Source organism: Salvelinus namaycush, chromosome 33 (assembly GCF_016432855.1).
Source record: "Salvelinus namaycush isolate Seneca chromosome 33, SaNama_1.0, whole genome shotgun sequence".
Classification (NCBI taxonomy): Eukaryota; Metazoa; Chordata; class Actinopteri; order Salmoniformes; family Salmonidae; genus Salvelinus; species Salvelinus namaycush.
In genome coordinates this window covers 20,382,199-20,408,091 of record NC_052339.1, presented here as the reverse complement: position 1 = coordinate 20,408,091, position 25,893 = coordinate 20,382,199, and the positions used below count along the sequence as shown (strand labels likewise).

Here is a 25,893-nt window from a genome sequence, read left to right as displayed (position 1 = left end):
CCCACTGTAGGCCGACATTGCCGGATGCGATGGATTTAAATGCCAATGCAAAAAAAATGATATCTCAAGCACAGATTTGGATGTTTTAATTTTTTTATTTATTATGTATTTATTATGCCTCAAGCGGAGCATGCAGAGAAATTATTATTATTATTTTTGTTTAATTATGCCCAGCTCATGAGGCTCCTTGATGATGTGAGGCCAGAGGCAATTGCCTCTCTGCCTAATGGTAAGGCCACCATTGAATTGACCTTGACTTGAGAAGCACAGGAGAGCTGTTCAAACTTACCTTTCTTGATAGCTGGTTGGATTTCAAAGATGTGAAGAAGGCATTCAGCTGGTTTGCCCCTTAGGGCCACCTTAAGCAACTTGGATCACAGTGGAAGTTAACTTGATAAAACTGCTTCTTTATTGTTAAAAGTAAAACCAACGCATTTCGTTCCTTGGCCTTCATCCGATTTGAAATTATAGATGGAAAAATGTTAGAGGTTTATTATACATTTCAGATTGGCCCTCTATAAACTCAGCAGGGACCAGTCACGGGAATATAAAACAGCATGGTGTGATTGGTTAAATAAGTAGCAGATTATGAGGAAGGGCAGAAATTGAAACATGTTGGTTACACTATCCTCCAAGAGTTGCTGAATGACATTCACCTTTACTTCGGTTTGCTCCTCAATTCTTGCACCTGTCCTTGGTTAGAGAGCGAAGTAGCAGCATCAGTTCTCTTCCCTTTGCATGGATTTCAATTTTAAGTGAAGTTGATAACTAAAAAGAGCACATGGTTATCAGATATGTTTAAATCGTAGTTAGAGTCATGGTATTTAAATGTTTCAAAACGTCTAAATTAAAACTCAAAATGCAAATAACGCGATTGAACTATATATAAATGCTCAGTCGATGTAGGAAGAACAAAAAAACGTATGTTGCTAAATACAAATTTCATACAAGTTGGTTCATTGAATGCACCCCATGTTTCCATACCAGGAAGTGTGTGACGTTGGCGCGCTCGTTGAAAGCAAACCCCGGGCAGACGTACAACGATGTTAACGTTAGTAGACAGACATTTAACGACTGAAAATAAATATATAGCTGCCCTTTGTTGTCACGTTTTATTTTTGTTGCAAAACACACGGGTTGCAGCCATCGGTCATGGAGTTATCTCCGCTTATAAAGAAGATTGGTAAGTCAAATAACGTTACTGTACCCAACTAACTACAAAAGTTGCTTGGTTGTGTCGCTGTTATTTTTGTTGTTAGCTAACGTTAGCTAATATGCCTTGATGCCATTCTTCTTGATAGTGCTGGATAGTGCTAACAACAGTCAGTAGTTGTTGCTACTAATGCACATTCATCCAATATCTAGCTAACTACATTTTATTTTATATTGAGGGAAAATACCAAGCTAGATAACGTTAGCTAACCACTAGTTAGCTTAGTTAGCTGACTAACGGTAAACTCAACTCCACGATTTACCTACTTCACGGTGGTCTTGTTTTCAACAGGTCACTCCTTGGCAGAGATCAGAGTCCGAGCATTGAAGAGCATAATTTGTAAGCTAGACCACTCTCTCCTCTCTGTCTCTGACCTGGTCCAGGAGAAGATGCTGTTTGTTTACCTGCTGGAGTGGTTTAACTTCCCCGAGGTGCCAATGCAAGAGGAGGTCCTGCAGCTGATCAGTACTCTGTCCAAGGTACCAAAACTGGTCCTCATGACCACAACCTAGTCTGATAACTAGCTAAACTAGAGTACATACTGATGCTATTATGATTGATTAGCCTTTGACAAGCAACCTGTTGCATCCTTGCATCTTACAAAAATGATTAGAACATATTGTAACGACCCTGCGTTTATGAGCGCGGAAATCGACTCTGCCGCTGGAGCATGCTTTTGCGGCACAGTCGATAGCGCGCAGGACTTCGGGCTAGAAGGTCGAGGGTTCGAGACCTGCTCCCTGCTGTTTCATTACAATATATAGGGAGAGTAATGTCATGTTGAATCAATTTAACATGTTTTTAAAGTATACCTGTGGACTGCATGTCTGTATAAACTGCTCTTTAGGAACACATGTATTATGTATTTTTGTCTTCATAGCACCCTACTGCAGCCCAGATGCTGAGAGATGTCGGGGCAGTGGAGTTCCTCACCCAACTCTCCCCCAACGTAGAGCCATGGTTACGGGCCATCATCGACGGCATCTTCGACCTGCTGTTTCAGCTTCCAGAGCTACTTCCTGCTTGTCCAAACATCTATTCTAATATACACCAGTTACAGAACACCACTACTGCAGGTATGTATCAAAGAGATGGAATTATAGAATTAGAATGAATAGAATGGTTGTCCCCATTCAAGTCAATGATGGCATAATGGGTGGAATGGCAGCCATTATGAGTGTACAACACAATTCTAATATCCCATAACTTTGCAAATATGGGACCAGCGTTGCTAGTTAGCAACGGCGCTAGTGGTTATCAATGGCACTGGTCCCATGCATTTGTTTAGTTTCTAAATCAGCCACATGGAATCATTACATTGTCTTAACCTGTATTTTTTTCATCCTAGACCCATGCCTGGACGTAACAGCAGGAAGTGTACCCTTCAATCTGTGCTGTGATTTGTTAGAGTCAACTCAACTGACATCCCAAAAAATACATTCCATTGCATGAGGCACATCAGTTAGCATAATTTGAATGAACATTCTACATTACCATGGCAATCCCGCATCAGTTAATAGAACATTCCAAATTACCATGGAAATTATCGTATTGCGAGTGCACCCTTGAGTTTACCAGTCAAATTGCTAGAGTTAGAGCTTCCAAGCCCGTTCTATTCATTCTATTTCTATGGATAGAATATTATATGCAGTGTTTTTAAGTAATGGTTTTATGCTGATATTATGCTGCTGTTGTAGTTCCCCTAGAAGAGGACTCTCCAGCGGTGGGCTATTTCCAGACAAAGAGGCCGAGTCACATTGATGTTCCACCACAGAGGATAGCAGGTATTTTACCTCATCCATATACAGTTATGCAAACTTGTCGCTTTTCGGGGATATTCACCATTTTAATCTCAAAATAGGCCATCCATGTGAATCGTGTAGATCTGAATAAAAACATTTTTTTTTGGTGGGTCTGATTCTCATATGGAAATCATTGACTGTGCACAGAATGCATCAGTACGGGTCCTACAAAAATAATATCAAACAAAGAGTTTTGAGCGTGATGTCAGATAGGTCATATCAGAGTAAGTGTTTCGTAGGCAGGCTCTGTCATCTCTCTACGCCACAAGCTAGGGGGCTGTGCACACTGTGATACGTTTTTTACAAGCGCACAGGCATATAAATTGGTCGGATTTACCAGAACGTCTACTAAAGTTTGACTTTGCCCTCGTGTTTCTTAGCTATTTACATCGTTTTGTTCACACGCTAGTTTTTTTTCCAATGTTAGTTTGCCCTTTATGCAACTGCTGTCATCTGAGATTCTCCACTGTTACCATAGCAACCTCACACCCTTAAATGGGCAGCTGAACATTTGTCTCACCTAAGTGACTCATATTTCAGGGTACATTGCACTCCAAAAACCTTTTATTCATGAACTCCTTGCAAAAAAATGTCAGCGTAAAGCCCTGTATTGTACAGTGTTTATGTACATGAGTTATTGTATTTTAATACTTTTAACACTGAAAGCACCTAGCAATGTAATAGAAATGTGAGACAGGATTTGTGTTTTTGCTTTGATTTTTGCACCTCTATAAAGAAAAACTTGTCGGGTGCTTTCAGTGTTTGCAGGTGCATTGCAGACTGATGTATTCCTGTCTGGGGAGGCTGAGATTATTATTACGTGTCATGAAAAAACTTAAAGCTAGACCAAAGAACCCAACTCCAACCTACCCCAGGACACTATTTTCAAATGTGTATTATGTATTTTTTTATTCTCTGAAAATAATCAAATGTTTTAGCATTTCACATGGATTTTTCTTGTGTTTCCGCAAATAAGTAATATGCTTGCATTTTTCATCTGATTGGTAATAGCCTACATTTTTTCTATCAATTATGTTATTTGGTTAAAAGGATTCGTTACAAATTTATATTACATTGCTATTCGTTCCAAGATGGCGTAGCAGTCGGACATCTGTTTTGTCCCGTCCCATGCATATATTATTTTCTTTGTATATATTTCTATATTTTTAATCTCAATTTCCATCTACGGACTGAACATACTCTCCTGCAACCCGCCTCACCCAATGTGGTACGGATCTGCTATTTTTTTACACTTTAGAACCGGAACCCCTATCAGCAGCTAGTAGTCAGTTAGCCACTGCTAGCAGTCATCACTGTTAACTCGGACATCAGCCAGCCTCAGCCCGGTCAATTCCTGCCAGTCTGCACAGCGCGATATCATCCCAGAGCATATCGGACTGCTTTTTCTCTACCACATTTCCGGATTCCTACCGCAAGCTCTGAACCTTTACACCAGATCATCGCAGCTAGCTATCCGAGTGCCTACTGGCTAACGTCTCTGTCCTGAAGCAAGCACCAGTTAGCCTGGAGCTAGCCTGGAGATAGGCCCATCTCCCGGCTAGCAAAAGAGGTCCATCAGCCAATTCTTGGGCTACAATACCTATTTTGCCAATTGGCCTGGACCCTTTTACTGCCGACACGGAGCCCCCCCGATCCATCACAACTGGTCTGTCGACGTAACCGTCCGAGGGGGTTTCAACAGGCTCTTCCGTTGCGACGTCCCCTGGAGTCCCATTTGCTAGCCTCGGCCCGCTAGCTGTCTGAATCGCCTAGCTACTCACTGGACCCTATGATCACTCGGCTACACATGCCTCTCCCTAATGTCAATATGCCTTGTCTATTGCTGTTTTGAGCCTCCAGCCCTGCTCAATATGCCTTAGCTAGCCCTTTTGTTCCACCCCCCACACATGCGGTGACCTCACCTGGCTTAAATGGTGCTTCTAGAGACAAAACCTCTCTCATCGTCACTCAATGCCTAGGTTTACCTCCACTGTACTCACATCCTACCATACCCTTGTCTGTACATTATACCTTGAATCTATTCTTCCGCGCCCAGAAACCTGCTCCTTTTACTCTGTTCCGAACGCAATAGACGACCAGTTCTTATAGCCTTTAGCCGTGCCCTTATCCTCCTCCTCCTCTGTTCCTCTGGTGATGTAGAGGTTAACCCAGGCCCTGCAGCGCCTAGCTCCACTCCCATTCCCCAGGCACTCTCATTTGTTGAATTCTGTAACCGTAAAAGCCTTAGTTTCATGCATGTTAACATTAGAAGCCTCCCTAAGTTTGTTTTATTCACTGCTTTAGCACACTCTGCCAACCCGGATGTCCTAGCCTTGTCTGAATCCTGGCTTAGAAAGGCCACCAAAAATCCTGCCATTTCCATCCCTAACTATAACATTTTCCGACAAGATAGAACTGCCAAAGGGGGCGGAGTTACAATCTACTGCAGAGATAGCCTGCAGAGTTCTGTCATACTATCCAGGTCTGTGCCCGAGCTTCTACTTTTAAAAATCCACCTTTCCAGAAACAAGTCTCTCACCGTTGCCGCTTGTTATAGACTCCCTTCAGCCCCCAGCTGTGCCCTGGACACCATATGTGAATTGATTGCCCTCCATCTATCTTCAGAGTTTGTTCTCTTAGGTGACCTTAACTGGGACATGCTTAACACCCCGGCCATCCTACAATCTAAGCTAGATGCCCTCAATCTCACACAAATGATCAAGGAACCTTAAAGGTACAACCCTAAATCCGTAACCATGGGCACCCTCTTAGATATCATCCTGACCAACTTGCCCTCTAAATACACCTCTGCTGCGTTCAACCAGGATCTCAGTGATCATTGCCTCATTGCCTGCGTGCGTAATGGGTCCGCGGTCAAACAACCACCCCTCATCACTGTCAAATGCTCCCTAAAACACTCCACCGAGCAGGCCTTTCTAATCGACCTGGTATCCTGGAAGGATATTGACCTCATCCCGTCACTGGAGGATGCCTGGTTGCTCTATAAAAGTGTTTTCCTCACCATCTTAAGGTGAGGAAATGCCCCATTCAAAAAATGCAGAGCTAAGAACAGATATAGCCCTTGGTTCACCCCAGACTTGACTGCCCTTGACCAGCACAATAACATCCTGTGGCGTTCTGCATTAGCATCGAATAGCCCCCGTGATATGCAACTTCTCAGGGAAGTCAGGAACCAATATACTCAGTCAGTTAGGAAAGCTAAGGCTAGCTTTTTCAAACAGAGATTTGGATCCTGTAGCACTAATTCCAAAAAGTTTTGGGACACTGTAAAGACCATGGAAAATAAGAGCAGCTGCCCACTGCACCGAGGCGAGGTAATACTGTCACCATCGATAAATCTACGATAATCGATCATTTCAATAAGCATTTTTCTACAGCTGGCCATGTTATTCACCTGGCTACCCCTACCCCGGCCAACAGCTCAGCACCCCCTGCAGCAACTTGCCCAAGCCCCCCCCCCCGCTTCTCCTTCACCCAAATCCAGATAACTGATGTTCTGAAAGAGCTGCAAAATCTGGATCCCTACAAATCAGCTGGGCTACACAATCTGGACCCTCTCTTTCTAAAATGATCTGCCGAAATTGTTGCAACCCTTATTACGAGCCTGTTCAACCTCTTTCGTATCGTCTGAGATCCCCAAAGATTGGAAAGCTGCCATGGTCATCCCCCTCTTCAAAGGGGAAGACACTAGACCATAACTGTTATAGACCTGTATCCATCCTGCCCTGCCTTTCTAAAATCTTCGAAAGCCAAGTTAGCAAACAGATCACCGACCATTTCGAATCCCACCGTACCTTCTCCACTATGCAATCTTGTTACCGAGCTGGTCATGGGTGCACCTCAGCCACGCTCAAGGTCCTAAACGATATCATAACCGCCATCGATAAAAGACAGTACTGTGCTGCCGTCTTCATCGACCTGGCCAAGGCTTTTGACTCTGTCAATCAACGCATTCTTATCGGCAGACTCAACAGCCTTGGCTTCTCAAATGACTGCCTCGCCTGGTTCACCAACTACTTCTCAGATAGAGTTTAGTGTGTAAAATCGGAGGGCCTGTTGTCCGGACCTCTGGCAGTCTCTATGTGGGTGCCACAGGGTTCAATTCTCGGGCCGACTCTTTTCTCTGTATATATCAGTGATGTTCTCTTGCTGCTGGTGATTCTCTGATCCACCTCTACGCAGACGACACCATTCTGTATACTTCTGGCCCTTCTTTGGACACTGTGCTATCAAACCTCCAAACGAGCTTCAGTGCCATACAACACTCCTTCCGTGGCCTCCAACTGCTTTTAAATGCTAGTAAAACTAAGTGCCTGCTTTTCAACCGATTGCTACCAGCCCGCCCGTCCACCATCACTACTCTGGACGGTTCTGACTTAGAATATGTGGACAACTACAAATACCTAGGTGTCTGTTTAGACTGTAAACTCTCACATAAAGCATCTCCAATCCAAAATGAAATCTAGAATCGGCTTCCTATTTCGGAACAAAGCATCCTTCACTCATGCTGCCAAACATACCCTCGTAATACTGACTATCCTATCGATCCTTGACTTTAGCAATGTCATTTACAAAATAGCCTCCAACACTCTACTCAGCAAACTGGATGTAGTCCATCACAGTGCCATCTGTTTTGTCACCAAAGCCCCATATACTACCCACCACTGCTCTCGTTGGCTGGCCCTCACTACATTTTCGTTGCCAAACCCACTGGCTCCAGGTCATCTTTAAGTCTATGCTAGGTAAAGCCCCGCCTTATCTCAGCTCACTGGTCACCATAGCAACACCCACCCGAGCACGCGCTCCAGCAGGTATATTCTAGCAGGTATATTTCACTGGTCATCCCCAAAGCCAACACTTCCTTTGGCTGCCTTTCCTTCTAGTTCTCTGCTGCCAATGACTGGAACGAATTGCAAAAATCACTGAAGCTGGAGTCTTTTTTCTCCCCCTCTAACTTTAAGCATCAGTTGTCAGAGTAGCTTCCTGATCGCTGTACCTGTACACAGCCAATCTGTAAATAGCACACACAACTACCTAATCCTCATATTGTTACTTATCCTCTTGCTCTTTTGCACCCCATTATCTCTACTTACACATCTTCATCTGCACATCTATCACTCCAGTGTTGGAAATTCTAATTATTTTGCCTCTATGGCCTGTTTTTTTCCTTACCGCCCTACTCTTCTACATTTGCACACACTGTACATAGATTTTTCTATTGTGTTATTGACTGTATATTTGCTTACGTGGAACTCTGTGCTATTGTTTTTGTCGCAGTGCTTTGCTTTATCTTGGCCGGTTCGCAGTTGTCAATGAGGACTTGTTCTCAACTGGCCTACCTGGTTAAATAAAGGTAAAAAATGTAATTAAATTAGCCAATTTCTGATGTCTTTTTGCAGTGAATAACTCCGTTAGATGTCTGAAGTTTTCTACATTTCCCTGGTTGGCTTTGACCACAACAGACCAACACATATTGTCATCTAATGAGAGGTAGGTCTCATCAGAACTTTAAATATAGTTGTTTAACTATGTTTATGTCATTGGAATGAGCTACATTATCTACTTTCTTTTTTTTACCAGTTCTCTAAGGAGTAACAACCACAACTTGGTGAGGACCACGTGTGAGCTCCTACGTGACGTCATCATGCAGGACTTCCCGGCTGAGATATTTCTCCAGCGTCCCAGTATCGTGCAGGCAAGATACTTTATAAGTTTTCATTTGTGGTAAGAGAGAACACTCAGTTCTCCTGTCCTTTTCCAGTATGGCCAAATAGTGCCAACCAGATGACCAGCCACCACCCGTGGCCTGGGCCTTCACAGAGTCAATAGGAGCTACTAGATGGATTGAATCACTGGTATTTAGAGCCATGACATCATTAGCTAGCGACAGAAGGCAGTGAATCTGAACAGGAGACAAATGCCAACTCCAATAACTGAATTCTAGGTTGTCTTTTATTTAGTGTTGTGTTATTTACAGCTCCTACTGTATATCAGCCTTTTGTTTCTGGGCCTTTTGTTTCTGAGCTGGAAGTGTTCAATCGGTACAATCACTCTTTCATGAATGGTTATAAACTGGACCGTTTATCATTGCTGTTCTGTGGTATAATGCCATTGAAGGAGAGCATCTGAACGCACTTACGTGCCTTAAACCTGACTTAAAGCTGAAATCCGCATAAGGTGACACCACGCCACTGTTCGCCCCAGCACATTTGTTATTATTTTAGTTTTGTTGATGAAACAGAGGAGAAGAGCAGCCAGAATTGAAAAATATATATATATTTTCCTGGCACCACACTCCCAGAGCCCTCATCTCCTCCCTGTAGGCTGTCTCATCATTGTTGGTAATCAGCCTACTACTGTTGTGTTGTCTGCAAACTTGATGATTGAGTTGGAGGCGTGCGTGGTCACACAGTCATGGGTGAACAGGGAGTACAGGAGGTGGCTGAGCATGCACCCTTGTGGGGCCCCAGTGTTGAGGATCAGCGAAGTGGAGGTGTTGTTTCCTACCTTCACCACCTGGGGGCGGTTCATCAGGAAGTCCAGGACCAAGTTGCACAGGGCCGGGTTCAGACCCAGGGCCTCGAACTTAATGATGAGCTTGGCGGGTACCAAGTCCATATTATGGCAAGAACAGCTCAAATAAGCAAAGAGAAACAACAGTCCATCATTACTTTAAGACATGAAGGTCAGTCAATCCAGAAAATGTCAAGAACTTTGAAAGTTTCTTCAAGTGCAGTTGCAAAAACCATCAAGCGCTATGATGAAACTGGCACTCATGAGGACCACCACAGGAAAGGAAGACCCAGAGTTACCTCTGCTGCAGAGGATAAGTTCATTAGAGTTACTAGTTTCAGAAATTGCAGCCCAAATAAATGCTTCACAGAATTCAAGTAACACACACATCTCAACGTCAACTGTTCAGAGGAGACTGTGAATCAGGCCTTCATGGTCGAATTGCAGCAAACAAACCACTACTAAAGGACACCAATAATAATAAGAGACTTACTTGGGCCAAGAAACACGAGCAATGTACACTAGACCTGTGGAAATCTGTCCTTTGGTCTGATGAGTTCAAATTTGAGATTTTTGGTTCCAACCGCAGGGCGTTAGTGAGAAGCAGAGTAGGTGAACAAATTAACTCGGCATGTGTGGTTCCCACTGTGAAGCATGGAGGAGGAGGTGTGATGGTGTGGGGGTGCATTGCTGGTGGCACTGTTGGTGATTTTATTTAGAATTCAAGGCACACTTAACCAGCATGGCTAACACAGCATTCTGCAGCGATACACCATCCCATCTGGTTTGCACTTAGTGGGACTATAATCAGTTTTTCTACAGGTCAATGACCCACCACACCTCCAGACTGTAAGGGCTAAAGCAGCCAACAAGTGCTCAGCATATGTGGCAACCTCTTCAAGACTGTTGGAAAAGCATTCCAGGTGAAGCTGGTTGAGAGAATGCCAAGAGTGTGCAAAACTGTAATCAAGGCAAAGGGTGGCTACTTTGAAGAATCTAAAATATATTTTGATTTTACACTTTTTGGTTACTACATGATTCCATATGTGTTATTTCATAGTTTTGATGTCTTTACTGAGTAGGTGTGTCCAAACTTTTGACTGGTACTGTGTGTGTGTGTGTGTGTGTGTGTGTGTGTGTGTGTGTGTGTATTAGTGTATTAGTGTATTCAGAACCCTTCCCTTTCTCCACCTTTTTGTTACGTTACAGCCTTATTCTAAAATGGATTAAATAAAAAATATTCCTCATCAATTTATACACGATACCCCATAATGACAAAGCAAAATCAGGTTTTTAGACATTTTTGCACATTTATTAAAATTGAAAAACAGATGCCTTATTTACATAAATATTCAGACCTTTTGCTAGGAGACTAGAAATTGAGCTCAGGTGCATCTTGTTTCCATTGATCATCCTTGAGATGTTTCTACAACTTGATTGGAGTCCACCTGTGGAAATTAAATTGATTGAACATGATTTATAAAGGCACACACCTGTCTATATAAGGGCCAACAGTTGACAGTGCATTGTCCGAGCAAAAACAAAGCCATGAGGTCGAAGGAATTATCCGTAGAGCTCTGAGACAGGATTGTGTTATGGCACAGACCTGGGGAAGGGTGAAAAAAAAAATTCAGCATTGAAGGTCCCCAAGAGCACAGTGGCCTCCTCATTCTTAAATGGAAGAAGTTTGCTCAGTTTGGTGATCCAATCGGGGGACAAGGGCCTTGGTCAGGGAGGTGACCAAGAATCTGATGGTCACTCTGACAGAGCTCCAGAGGTCCTCTGGAGATGGGAGAACCTTCCAGATGGACAACCATCTCTGCAGCACTCCACCAATCAGGCCTTTATGGTAGAATGGCCAGACGAAAGCCACCTAAAGACTCTCAGACCATGATAAACAAGATTCTCTGGTCTGATGAAACCCAGATTGAACATTTTGACCTGAATGCCAGTCCTTACGTCTGGAGTAAACCTGCCACCATCCCTACAGTAAAACATGGTTGAGGCAGCATCATGCTGTGGGGATGTTTTTCAGCGGCAGGGACTGGGAGACTAGTCAGGATCGAGGGAAAGATGAACGGAGCAAAGTACAGAGATCCTTGATGAAACTTGCTCGAGTGCTCAGGACCCCAGACTGGGGAGAAGGTTCATCTTCTAACAGGACAATGACCCTAAGCACACAGCCAAGACAATGCAGGAGTGGCTTCAGGACAAGTCTCTGAATGTTCTTGAGTGGCCCAACCAGAGCCCGGACTTAAACCAAATCGAACATATCTGGAGAGACCTGAAAATAGCTGTGCAGTGACACTCCCCATCCAACCTGACAGAGCTTGAGAGGATCTGCAAAGAAGAATGGAAGAAACTCCCCAAGTATAGGTGTGGCAAGGTTGTAGCGTCAATTTTAATTTATTTTTATTTCACCTTTTTTTAACCAGGTAGGCCAGTTGAGAACAAGTTCTCATTTACAACTGCGACCTGGCCAAGATAAAGCAAAGCAGTGCGACACAAACAACACAGTTACACATGGGATAAACAAACGTACAGTCAATAACACAATAGAAAAATCTATATACAGTGTGTGCAAATGTAGTAAGATTAGGGAGGTAAGGCAATAAACGGGCCATAGTGGCAAAATAATTACAATGTAGCAATTAAACACTGGAGTGATAGATGTGCAGAAGATGAATGTGCAAGTAGAGCTACTGGGGTGCAAAAGAGCAAAATAATTTAACAATATGGGGATGAGGTAGTTGGGTGGGCTATTTGGAGATGGGCTATGTACAGGTGCAATGATCGGTAAGCTGCTCTGACAGCTGATGCTTAAAGTTAGTGAGGGAGATATGTCTCCAGCTTTTGATTTTTGCAATTCGTTCCAGTCATTGGCAGCAGAGAACTGGAAGGAAAGGCGGTCAAACGAGGAGTTGGCTTTGGGCGTGACCAGTGAAATACCTGCTGGAGCGCGTGCTACGGGTGGGTGCTGCTATGGTGACCAGTGAGCTGAGATAAGGCGGGGCTTTACCTAGCAAAGACTTATAGATGACCTGGAGCCAGTGGGTTTTGGTGACAAATCTGAAGCGAGGGCCAGCCAACGAGAGCATACAGGTCCCAGTGGTGGGTAGTATATGGGGCTTTGGTGACAAAATGGATAGCACTGTGATGGACTACATCCAATTTGCTGAGTAGAGTGTTGGAGCCTATTTTGTAAATGACATCGCCGAAGTCAAGGATCGGTAGGATAGTCAGTTTTACGAGGGTATGTTTGGCAGCATGAGTGAAGGATGCTTTGTTGCGAAATAGGAAACCATTCTAGATTTAATTTTGGATTGGAGATGCTTAATGTGAGTCTGGAAGGAGAGTTTACAGTCAAATTAGACACCTAGAATATGTGGACAACTACAAATACCTAAGTCATACCCAAGAGGACTTGAGGCTGTAATTGCTGCCAAAGGTGCAACAAAGTACTGAGTCTGAATACTTATGTAAATGTAATATTTTAAAAAATATATTTTTTTATATTTAAAAAAAATTCTAAACACCTGTTTTTGCTTTGTCATTATGAGGTATTGTGTGTAGTTTGAGGGGTAAACGTATTTAATACATTTTAGAATAAGGCTGTAAAGCAAAAAAAAATGGAAAAAGTCAAGGGGTCTGAATACTTTCCGAATGCAGTGTATATTTTTGCGGATCCCCTGCAATTACCTTTGTGGACTCCTAGGGGGTCAACTTTATCCTACTCCGTCTTAGGTACTCTGTTTTAATGTAAGTTTGACCATATAACTGATCCTTATTCTCTGATTTTTCCCGTGTTCCAGAACCTCCTGTCCATCCTGAGGCTGACTCCAGGTGAGAGTGAGGCGGGCTACCTGAGACTGCAGGCAGTGGCCTGTCTACAGCAGCTGTGTGTGGGGCTGAGGAGGAGACTTCGTTTCCACAGAGACCCCAGCTTCTACTCCGCAAAGCAAGGTTGGATTACATCTGGATTATTTAATTTTTATTTAATCAGGATGTCTAAAAGAGTTAAGAATATAATTTTCAAGGCCGAGATGGCTTTATAGTTATTACGCCTATGCGGATTTACTTTCACTACTTGGCACAGATTTAGTTGAGTGTGTGATTCAGTTGACATACCAATTATCACTTGGCAGCTAAATTTAATTTCTGCTCAGACATTGTGTCCTGCTGGGTCCCATGTGTCTGAGTAACTCTCAGATAAGAGTGCATCTCACTTATGAAGAACTCTCTTGTTATTTTTCATATCTAACTTCATTGCGCCAGGTCCTGTTTGTAGTCTAATTCTCTTTGATCAGACCTAATCCTTTCCTACGGATCCCATGGTACTTATCTAAGAGTAGAGGTTTTCTACTCCGGTGTCTTAATCATTATTGTTATGCAGCAAAGGCAAATTCTAGGCAACTAATGATGATGATTATTTTCTCCTTCCCTCCGTCTTGCGTTCTCCTCCGTAGACCCAGTGTCCCAGAACTCGTCACTGTCTTACTCCCAGGAGGTGCATGGGGGGGGGGCCCAGCGCTCCCTGGCCTCGTCCCCAGGAGGAGAGTGCTTTCCTCGGCCCTCTGTGGTGGGGCGTAACGGCCAAAGGCCCAGAGGGGACGGCCAAGATGGGGATGCTGCCTCCAACAGGTCTGTGTCTGTTGGTGTGGTTGTTGGTGTTATTTTTACAGTCAGTCCGGACATTTCTAATTGACTAATTTTTTTACCGCTTGCCTCTCAGCAGCAGTAGCTCTCAGAGAGGTGGAGCTGCCGCTCAGGCCTCCAGGCAGACCGCCCCCTCGCCTGCAGACGCAGCCCAACTAGAGCTGCCTGATCTGGGGGTGGAGGACGTCCTCGAACTGCAGCTCCAGCAGCTCAGCCTGGCCCAGTTTACTGTGGCCACCATGGAGCATGCCATACCACTGCTCAGGACAGGTAGGAGTGAGAGATTTTCTTGCCTGTGTGTTTGAACAATGTGTGTTCTCTCTCTCCGACTATGTGAAGATTTTTCAGCCAACATTATTAATTAACAAAAGTGTTATCTCCCCCAGACGGCGTGCGTGTGTTCCGGGGTGTGTGTGAGCTGCTGTGTGAGGCGGTGGTCCTGCTGAGAGACGGTGTGTGTGATCTGGTCTGGGACGACACCAGCCTGGTGGGGATGGAGCTGGCAAGTCACAACACCCCGCAGTATTAATATCTGAATACTTACTGATCCACTGACACTAGCTAGCAGACATTAGCTAGCAGACTCGCAGTGAAGATAAGCAGAGCACAAATGTACTTATATATTACACATTTGCCACAGTGAGTGTATAATGAACATGATGTCATTCTGCAACATGCATGAAAAGTGACACTTTTCAGATTTTTCCTCTGCTGTGTGTGTGCTGGAGGTTACTGAACAGTAAATAGTTAGAATCCTGTACTGTTCTTTGGGTCACAACATACTCATACAGATTTGACCATGTAGAGTCATTTGTTATTTGTATCCTGTTAAGAGTGCCTGCTTCTCTGTAAGGAGATGTATACTCTTGTCAAGCCAAGGCCCTCTCTTGTCCTCCTCTCCCCCAGCTGGTTTAATAGGACCCCGAGCAGCCCAGGGTCCAAGCTGTTTTGTCATCTTTAGCTGGAGAATAGCTTGCTGTGTCACTGCCAGGCTTCTTCAGGGCTCCCCTAAGACTGTTTATTCTGGCCTGGGTTTCTGCTGCCCTCTGCTGGTGTCTGTGCTGTTCTTGGCTTGCGTTTTACAGGGAGAGGGTTCATGATTGATGATTGATTATGATTTGTGTTTGTGTTGTTTTCAGAGGGAGAAGCTGAAGATTACCATGGAGACACTGGGTGACATCATGACCTATCATGAGAGCTGTTCCTCAGACTGTCCTGAGAGTTCATTGGTCCAGCACAGACTGGCCTACGTAGCCACTGCCGTCTTCACCATCAGACTGCTGCAGACCATCCTGCCCCTGGAGAAGGTGTCTTTGTTATTTTTTGTCACAGTACTTTTTGAGCTGCATGACTAACCCTAACCAAACAGATACGTTTCTCCTCTCCAGGCCAGTGGTCATCTCCCGGAGAGTGCTGTGGCAGTCCTCTTGTCTCTGTGTCTGGACCGGCCCTTCAGCTTGGCCTATCCCAGCATGGCGGAGGCTGCGGTGGCCTACCTGGAGCAGGTGAACCCTGAAGGCCATGACCTCTACAGGAGGACCAGCCGTGCTGCTCTCTGGATGGAGTCCACCTGCATGTTCCTTAAGGAGACGCAGCAACAGGTACTGAGATAGACGAGGCTCGTTTGGAAAGGAGTAGTAGGTGCTCAACCAACGTAATACCAGGTGCAACCAAAAACCATGAGAGGATCTGGAAGGAATAGGTGTGATTCTCCTGGAAGAGGAGGATCGTTTGTAAAATAGTAAGATATGGGTGTTTTTGCTGGAAGATAATGTAGATATTACAAAAAAGACTGAGCTTACATGTTTTACTGTTGCACCTGAGTACAATGTTAAGGAGTTTGTCTCTATTCCTCCACAGGGAGATAAGAACTGGCTTGAGTTACTGGAGCTGGCAGACCAGGCCATAGATGGCCTTCCATACCACCAACACCTAACCATTGTCAAGGAGTGCATCCACATCTGCTCCTACTTGTAAGTTATCTATTACTACTACTACCTCTATTTATGGTAGAGTGAGAAGTCCCCTTTCTGTAAGATAAATACTGCTCATAACTAATTCCATGAATGGATTCATTGTATTTATTTTCCTACTGTGTTATTGACTTGTTTATTGTTTACTCCATGTGTAACTCTGTGTTGTTGTCTGTTCACACTGCTATGCTTTATCTTGGCCAGGTCGCAGTTGTAAATGAGAACTTGTTCTCAACTAGCCTACCTGGTTAAATAAAAAAATAAAAAATTCATTAACACATTGTCTTATTTGTGGTTGTATCATCAGGTGGAAGTTTGAGCAGGCCAGTCCGCTGCTCCAGACAGAGAGCCAGAGGGTTCTACTGAAGCTTCTGACCCATCCCCTCCTCCCTGTGAAGACTGAGACCTACACCTGCACTCTCAATGTAGTCAAGGTGAGGTCAACCCATAGAGATCTATTCAATACGGTCGGTAATCTGGTAATGCTGGCACTTAACAGATGTTTGGTAGGACAACGATATCATAACATTGCTAATGCTTTTGACCTCTCACCTCTTCATGCGAGGTCATCTGGTAAGCATGTTGTTCACTTTTGACCCCTTAGGAGTGTCTTGGGGTTCAGAATGTGGTCAAGCCCGTGTCGTCAGTCTGTAGTGGGGTTAATTTCCTCCTTCACCCCAAAGTCCTCTACCAGATCAGTGCATTTGGACTCCAGGACCCAATTGGGAAGGTAGTATGTGCACACGCATGTGTTGTTTAGTGACAAATCAATCTGCTTCTCAAGGGTTTGTCTAAGGTCATATAAAATGTTGACAATGTGTAGATGTTGCTCTAGACATATAGCACTGAACCACTTTTTTGGGTCATTTTTTGGGTCATTAAGGTCATTATTGCAAAACACAATTTATTCTCAATGGCTAAATGAAGGATAAATGGACAAGAAACAGTTGGCTGGCTTGTGGAAGAGATGTATTGTTATACTGCCTGCTGTGGGTTCAGGAGTTGATGTGTGATCTATAGGTAAACTCTGCTGCCAAGGATATTCTGCTCTTCCTGCTGAAGTGCCCATTAATGATGACAGCATCAACATGGGACAGGTTCAACCAGGCACTTTACCCAGTCATCCCCATATTACAGGTACTCTACACACACCACACACACTCAATGTTTGGCATACATTGGTTATACACATTGAGTGCTCATGAAGTGAAATACAATTTTTACCTTTTTATGTAGTACTTTGGAAGGGAAAATGCCTTAGTGGAATTGCACTTTTTCAGAAAATAACAATCATAGTGAAACGTCTTGCATCCTTCTGAGTACAGTGCACCATATGGAGCTGCTGCCAAGCAATATTTAGTTATCTGCTCATTTGCATATTCTGTGATATTGTAACAGTTTTTACCAAAAAAACCAAGCTTTTTATTAAACGTTGGTGTTTGAAGCAACTGAAATCCAGACAATTGAACCTGAATATGCATGGGCTCTTGACAAGGTCGTCAAGTTTGATTTAATTTGCAGCCTTTCGTCTCTGAGACTGTCACGTCAGTAGAAACCAGATGAAACATTCTCTAATCACGGTGATGCATATTTATTTACTGTTGTGCTCAGCTGGAATTCCCAGACCTTACCGTGTGTGTGTGTGTGTGTGTGTAGAGTTACGCAGGCACAGAGGATGCGCTGGGAAACTGTGTTCTTCTGATAAGTGAAGTGTCAAACGAGGTGAGAGACGGCGTGTTTCCAAACACAGCCAAGTTGAGAGCTGCGCTACGACTACTCTTCACTAAGGAGCCGGAGTAAGTGAGCGTGTCTGTGTAGTAGGGAACTGTTTCTCTGTGTTTGTGTGTGGTAGGGCTGCACGATTAATCCCATTTTAATCGAAATTGCAGTATTGAAATTTGCATTTAGCCGTCTAACTTCCATTTTTTTTTACTTTTGATTTTTTCCTCGACTTGACAGAGTTTTCTCTCCATCTCTCCTCTTTTGGCCGTTTCCCAACCCCACACGAAGCCCTCCCCCCTGTCACTCAAGCATGCAGTTCCTTGAACTCGAGATTCTCTAAGTGCATTGACCAAATAACAGCATGCAGTCAAATGATTTTTCCAAACAAGAACGACGCAGCTTTCCACTTTGCATCTACATATTTTACTAGTTAGTTGTTGTGCCCCAAAAAAACGTGAGTTAGCCCTTAATGCTAATCGCTAGCTAGCTAGCTGGCTAACTAACTCCGCTGAGATTTGGCAAATCTTGCTTGCAAACTTTTGCTCTAATACAGGGCGGTACCAGTGGTGGAGCACATCAGCATTGTTTGTGGAATGTGCCTATTTCAATCTAATTAGGGTCTCATGGAAAACAACACTTTGGTTCCTACTTTGTCACAACCATCTCCTCCCTTGTCTTGCCAAACAAAACTGCATTCCAAGTGCCCGTTGTATTCCACCCATACATTTAGAATTATTATTCTATTTCTATGATTCCAACAGTTTAACCTAGACGATTTCTATGTGTGTGTGTGCGTGCACGCCAGAGTATTTGAGCGGTTGGAAATCACGCTCATCGCTCATGGAGTGGTGCTTGTGCACTGAAAGACTGCCACTCCAAATTCGCTCCATTCATTAAAGTCACAGTTTAACCAAAACCCATCTATTTTTGTGATGACATGGACTTACCATAAGGGTTTTAAGTATTGAAACCAAACCATATGATTTGAATGAAAAGTATTTGAATAAACATGAAAAGGTGAATGTAAGAATCACACATTTCAAATAGGCTACATGTTATATTAAACAGCATATAAACACTCTAAATAGGTCAGGAGCCAGACAGGGAGCCTAAGAAGGAACGGAAATAAATTATTTTGGCTATGTTCTTTCAATTATTTCATGGCTATAGCCTTCAAAGAAATACATTTTGAAGCATTTGCGAGTTTGACCCAATAGGCTGGTAGGGACATAAAGCACTCAGCATTTAAACAACATTTCATTGTATTAAATCATTATAGTCTATAAATTGTGCAAATAGGCTGTGACTTACTTAGAATTAAATTCAAATTAAATGAAAAATGACTTATTAGTGCCTTTGAATTCATTTTGAGAAACATACGTTTTGGCCAGTCTATGGCTTCAGGCTCAGGCGATGGTGCCTGGAGTGCAGGCCAGCAGCGGAGAATATCTTCTTCACAGAGCCACCGGGGATGTTAAACACCCTTTTGGCCCCTCTTGCCAGGCTGGGCAGAGATGCAGAGTTGTTTTATTTTTCTATAGGTAGGCCTAAAGGTTTGTAAGCAAAATAACCCAATCAAAGCGGAAAGCTCCTTGAACGTGGGAATATGCCAGGCCTTATTGTGCCAAAATCAATTATGGCCTATAGATAATATAACAAAAAATGAACGAAATGTTTAAGAGCAGATTTTTTGGTTCATAAATACTTTGCTACAGTGACACACTCAGTTATCTACCCACCTCGTTCTTTTCTTTTAACGTGCGCGTAGTAAGTACTCCATCATGCTTTTGGGATACGTGTCTTTTCAGATTCCACAATGATTATTTAGTTGTGGACACTACATCATCGCACTCCCTCTCTTGGTCGTCATCTTTGTAAGTCACCTTGATTTTGCACCTGTGTGTTTTATCAGTTTCTTTATGAAAATATTTAGTGAACTCCATGACAATAGCTAAAGCAAGGGGCTACAGCAGCACACAAGTAGACTACAAATGCGTGTTGGGCCTGGCATCCCCTGAGCTGGTGAAGTGAGCGCTCCAGCTCTTAGCTCCGGTCCTAGCTCCGGTCCAGCTCCGCTCACATACTCTGGTGCACGTGTGCATGTGAGGAAAAAGGGAAATTTGTTTGAGTGTGTGTCTTTACTTTTTGAAGCTGTCAACTGAATTTGACATTGACTCTCGAGGGCGTTGTAAAACCAGACAACTGTCTCAGTGTTTAGCTATTCTGCTTTCCAACACTGTGTGTTGATGTTGATGGGCATATTACTCCTGTCACTTGTTATAAGCTGATGGACTCATCAACTCTGTCTCTGGCTGGGGGCTCTTTGTAATGGTTGTGGAAAACAGCCATCTTCTTCACACAGTCCCTGTCTGTCTATACTGCTGTTGTATGAATATGTATATTTACTCTCTTTATTGTGCTGTGTACTCAGTTAGCTCCTCAGTGTTGTATGGAGGATGTATTAGTTGTATATGAAAGTCCTGTATCTTTGACTGATTCATAGACACAGAAAGAACAGAGAGAGAAAAGACAGAGATTGATTATTTGAATGCTTGATCAGATTTTCCCCTCTATGCATTTAGCAGCATTTAACTGCTGATTTTGTTCAAATGTTTGATGGCATACGAACACGGCATAAGCCATGGGAAAATGTGGAGAATAGCAGGAAACTAGCTTTAAAACTCCACATTTTCTCTCAGCCCCTGACAAAATGTGTAGAATAGCAGGAAACTAGCTTTAAAACTCCACATTTTCTCTCAGCCCCTGACAAAATGTGTAGAATAGCAGGAAACTAGCTTTAAAACTCCACATTTTCTCTTAGCCCCTGACAAAATGTATAGAATTATAGGAAATTAGCTTTGAAACTGCCATTTTTCTCTCAGCCCCATGGCAAAATATGTATAATTTAAGGAAATTACTTTGCCGCTGCTAAATAAAATCCCAGGTAAAACACTGTTGCTATATCGATTAATTAATAGGTTGATTGATTGATGACCTACAGTCCCATACCTCTGAGTATTTGGTGTGATTGCAGGGTCCGAGCTGCAGCAGTCCAACACCTTCTTCCCCACCTGACCAGTGTAGAGGGGGCTACTACAGTCAGACCAACCCTGGAGGGTCCTGTCCTCTCCTCTCTCCCCTCCCTCTTCTGTCTCAACAATGCACTGGACATCAACCTGGACAGCAGCGACAAGTCCTTCCTCAAGGTATGGGTAGACGGGCAGCGACATACAGACAACGTTGGCCTTTTATCCCGATGCAAGTAAAGAGGTATAGTTATGTGACAGAGTGCAGAGTGTACACTACACGACTTTCAAAATCTTAACATCGCTCAGCCTCTCACATTAAACTACCGTCTTTCATGTATTTTTTTTGTCTTGCCAACGTAGTGGTGCGCACACTAAACGATCTGGCGCAGACAGGGGGTCATACACAACATTATTCACTTGCTCGTGAGGATTCTCCATACCACCACATTGTCTCACCAAAACAGTGTGATGTGATTCGATCAGGCAGTGCCCAGATAGGGCTCTACCTGTGCAGACCGAATGCCATTTTGCCCTTCCAGTCTCCAAAGGGCCCTTTTGTGTGATTTCCGCCAAAATTATACAAAAAAGTACGGAAGAAAGTGTCATTGTTGTTCGGAACCCACTGCCTGCAAGTCGTCGTCAAGTTCGCCACCACCTACCCCGTCCATTGTTTGAGCCTGTTGATCTGCCCTGTACCTAGCTTGCGCGCTCCCGGTTGTGCCTATTTCCCAGTCTGCCCTGTACGGATATTGCATGTGCCCAGTATGGAAACATGCATGGCTTGAGAGTTGCGGTCACTGGTCGTGTATGTGTAGCTATCTACCTAGTTTAAATATCAACAGTACTGCCACAGCAGCATAACATTTGATTAACACTTGATGACACTTGATTTAGCCTATATCATCAGTATTTTGGTCTGGTTGGCTGATATGCACAGCAGAGAGAGGCAGAAAGACATAAAGAGGTAAATCGGAATCAATCAAATAAATCTAACTATCAGATTTAAATCAATCAACATCAATGATCAGCTGATAGCCCACCCTCTTTTCCGATGTCATTCATGTCTTTAGGCGGCACTGCAACTACTTTTTGTCATGTAGTGCATGTGGACAACTGCTCGTCAAACATCTCATTCCAAAATCATTGGCATTAATATGGAGTTGGTCCACCCCTATGCTGCTATAACAGCCTCCACTAGATGTTGGAACATTGCTGCGGGGACTTGCTTCCATTCAGCCACAAGAGCATTAGTGAGGTCGGGTACTGATGTTGGGTGATTAGGCCTGGCTCGCAGTCGGCGTTCCCATTTATCCCAAAGGTGTTCGATGGGGTTGAGGTCAGGGCTCTGTGCAGGCCAGTCAAGTTACAACAGCCGAATACAACAGGTGTAGTAGACCTTACTGTGAAATGCTTACTTACAAGCACTAGATTTAAAAGATTTGCTAAATAAAATAAAAAGTAACACAATAAAATAACAATAACGAGGCTATATACAGGGGGTACCGGTACCGAGTCAGTGTGCGGGGGGGGTACAGGTTAGTCGAGGTAATTTGTACATGTAGGTAGGGGTGAAGTGACTGTGCATAAACTATGCATATAGTGTAGCTAGTTTACAATTTGTGATGATGAGTGAGTGTTGTTGTGTGGCAAAGATGCGCTAGGCTGGTCTCTCTCCAAGAATGTCCGCTGACCCCCGCCAATTCATGTGCACTCATTGTTTCTTTATATCAATTGGCTGTTAATGCTGATCAATTCCCGTATGTATCACATATATATTTAGTCTTGATGTTATCATTAATCTCCTCAATTCACCAAGTAATCTACAATGTTTGGTTGCGGTCATTTCTGTTCATTCAGACAATATATTATTACATTCACACCATTCTCGTTCTCAAAGTGGAAACGTTGTTTGGAGAGCTAAAAAACTGTAACACATATGATCAAGAAGCTTTGGTTTATTTCATTCTATTTATTTACCAGTTTTGTCGATTTCTTCATTGTCTTTATTTGTGTGTGGTTTCTCTGTCTTGCTGTTTCAAGTGCGTACATGTACCTGACCTGCGCTCCACATAGGTGTGGCTTCAAGGTCCCTATTTTACATGTTGCATAAATAAATAGGCCCATGCTAAAAAATATCTATGTTTTTGCTACAGAGGCATTTGGTGTGTTATGAATTTTGAGATATTCATTTTATTTTTGAGCACATGCCCCCTGTGCATGGCCCTGGATTAGATTGTTAATGTAGCTAGAACGAGCTGTGGCTCTAAGCAGGCTCTTTAGCAAGCTCATTGGCTATTTGCTGATCACATTCTTAAAACTTGTCATTGCAAATCTCACACTACAAGAGCATTGCAGATTTTGTGCCGATATAATCAAGTATGTTTGAAAATATCGGTACGTCTGGGACTACTCAAAGACGGGATCAGTAGCCCTCCGATGGCGTGTCTGACTCGCTCACATCAAACGAGCGTCGGTGACGTCCGCTCCCCCCGAGTAGGCAACGACATGGGGATTTTTCTTTCCGATCTCAAAAGAAAAACATGTCTGGGCCCACTAAATCGGGGCCAAATCATGTAGTGTACCACTGGGTTAAATTGTTCTTACTGTTAGTTGTTTATTTCTTTATAACCATAGGTGGAGTCAGTGGAGAAGCTGTTCAGCATCTTGACCTCTGACACTGTTGACCTGACCCTCAGGAGGTCAGCAGCAGAACAACTGGCTGTCGTCCTACAGGGTGATGTAGCGCTTCATATCCTCCACACAATGCTTTTAGGATTAGCAAGGGATATGTAGACAAAAAAATATTTTTGGGGAAAAGGGCATAACACTAGACATAACTCTCCTAAGCTTTGTTAGCGTTGACCTAGAACATCAAAATGGTTTGCAAAGAAAATAAAGTTGAGGTAAATATAAACGTTTTGTGCGAATAGTCACGCAAAGAAAAGCTTGCTGTGTTTTTGCAAAGGCGTATGCTTCTACCCACCACCATATGTTTAGGATAAATAATGGAAGTAACTTGAGAAAGGAAAAATATGCAAATTCCATGTATTCTTAGGGTCTAGCATTGTTAGGCAGACAACACTTCATTTGTATTATTGATAGGCCTATTAAGTTATTACTTTCAATCTATTTTCTCCACAGAAACAGCAATGCACCCAGTGTTGAAGAGTCTTGGTGTAACAGATAAAGTGATCTGCTTCATCACAGAGAGTGTGAACGACCACAGGAAGGTGAAAAGACCTCGCAGATCAGCTTGCATATGAATGTGTATGTTTGTCTATGTTTGCTGTGTTAACACGTGTGTGTGTGTGTGTGTGTGTTCTTCACCCAGAGCATGGACTGCCTGTTGGAGCCGTGTGTGTGTATTCTGAGAAAGCTGGTGTATGCAGACCCCTCCCTGAGGCATCTTCTGGCTGAGAAGAACCCCCTCCTCATCACTCTGCTCAGGGGTACGTTCCCAACACAACTCATTTAGCAACCATCACAGTCCAACGCTATCACACTGCTCTGAGTGACGTTCACACACAACTCATTCACTCGGGCACAGCTAAACTCATTTCGTTGCCCAGCTGAGGGATAAGTTTGCATTACAACTCAGCGAGTAACGTTTGAACAGTTTAACACTGCCCTGAGGTTAATTCACATCACAACTCATTCAATTTAGGCATTACGTTGTACAGTTTTAGAGGTATGTTCACAGGACCTAGACGTTCACATTGGTAAACACATTCTGTTGCACCTCTCAAAGGCCTTCACAAGGTTAAACAATCACATAGCTAAACCCTCACTGGAATCAACTGAGTGTACGTTCACCACCGCTAATCACTGAACGTTTTCTAATTGTTTGTTTATCCTGTTAGCTTCATTGCTTGTCAAGGAGAACAAAGGGGATGTTCGTGAGGCGGCTGTGTTGATGTGTCTGCTGCTCTTTGATGAGATTGCCACAGTAGAAGTGTGGTATGTGTTCTTCCCGCTCTCATCTGAATTAATTTGTTTGCTTTTGATTTTAGCACTATTTCCTACAGAGCAAAGATGTGGTAAAGCATTTTATTGTTTTACCTAATCAGGTCGGAAAATTCCAGCTCCGACGTGGCTCTCTCACCATTCTCTCTCCCTGTGTCCGTCATACGAAGGTAATGAAGTAGCCTAACTTTATTGATAGTCACCAATATTTACTTTTTATATTGATGTCAGTCTGTCTATTTACATATGAATGGTGTTATATCTAGTAACTACATGCTCTACCCTCCTCTCTCTCCCCCTCCTCACTCCCCCTCCTCTCCCTCCCTAGGTACAGCCTACCGTTCCAGGCCGCGTCCCACCATGCGGTGAGCCCCTACTGCTCCGTCCTGCCCCCCTACTCTGACCTCCTCTCCCTGACCCCCGCTAAGGAGACCCTGCAGCTGGCCTGGAACACCGCATGGCATTCTGGGATAGATAACCTCTTGGAGGAGCTCCGTGGGATCCGCAGTGATGTCGCCGAGTAAGTGATGTCACACCTTATGTACCTTGGATGTCAAGTTTGTTTTTGTTGACCTTCATTTTACCAAGGACGTTAATTGAGATTGTTCACTAGCTACAATGATTACTAGAACGTTCTGGGGAAGAGTTGCAGACTTTTTCCTTTGGACTGCTAAAGAGCTGAGGCGTCTGATCCATCAGTCTTCATTTTTGTCATGTAACCTAATGCAGACCACAGACGAGGAAGCCTCACCGTTCCTGTTTTAACTTAACTAATCACACCAGAGGTATACAACAAACAATGGATCAATTCAGGTGTCACTATCATGCACAAAACTATCACTGTCTTAATGCAGACTGGCATCAAAGTAAATTATAAAGAAAATTATAAAGAAATCAGAAAGGAAAAGGCCGCACACTGCTGCTCATGCTCTCAGGTGATATTTATAACAACGTTTCGACCCTAAGGTCTTCATCAGGCATCCATATCCCAGGTGGGGGTG

At 43.5% G+C, this 25,893-nt stretch overlaps 1 protein-coding gene across 1 annotated transcript in view; it reads left to right on the top strand.

Annotated features, from left to right (window-relative positions):
* The first annotated feature begins 1,047 nt into the window (after positions 1-1,047).
* Positions 1,048-25,893, top strand: part of LOC120027804 (rotatin-like) — a 61,496-nt gene continuing 36,650 nt past the window's right edge. Inside the window, exons 1-24 of the mRNA XM_038972844.1 lie at positions 1,048-1,183; positions 1,505-1,692; positions 2,094-2,289; positions 2,911-2,997; positions 8,436-8,526; positions 8,617-8,731; positions 13,362-13,512; positions 14,016-14,190; positions 14,285-14,475; positions 14,592-14,707; positions 15,345-15,512; positions 15,594-15,806; positions 16,066-16,178; positions 16,486-16,612; positions 16,783-16,908; positions 17,199-17,315; positions 17,835-17,974; positions 20,935-21,106; positions 23,564-23,663; positions 24,071-24,159; positions 24,261-24,378; positions 24,790-24,886; positions 24,997-25,062; positions 25,221-25,412. Coding sequence (XP_038828772.1) covers positions 1,153-1,183; positions 1,505-1,692; positions 2,094-2,289; positions 2,911-2,997; positions 8,436-8,526; positions 8,617-8,731; positions 13,362-13,512; positions 14,016-14,190; positions 14,285-14,475; positions 14,592-14,707; positions 15,345-15,512; positions 15,594-15,806; positions 16,066-16,178; positions 16,486-16,612; positions 16,783-16,908; positions 17,199-17,315; positions 17,835-17,974; positions 20,935-21,106; positions 23,564-23,663; positions 24,071-24,159; positions 24,261-24,378; positions 24,790-24,886; positions 24,997-25,062; positions 25,221-25,412 — 3,179 coding nt within the window. The 5' untranslated portion in view covers positions 1,048-1,152. The remainder of the gene's footprint in view (positions 1,184-1,504; positions 1,693-2,093; positions 2,290-2,910; positions 2,998-8,435; positions 8,527-8,616; positions 8,732-13,361; positions 13,513-14,015; positions 14,191-14,284; positions 14,476-14,591; positions 14,708-15,344; positions 15,513-15,593; positions 15,807-16,065; positions 16,179-16,485; positions 16,613-16,782; positions 16,909-17,198; positions 17,316-17,834; positions 17,975-20,934; positions 21,107-23,563; positions 23,664-24,070; positions 24,160-24,260; positions 24,379-24,789; positions 24,887-24,996; positions 25,063-25,220; positions 25,413-25,893) is intronic.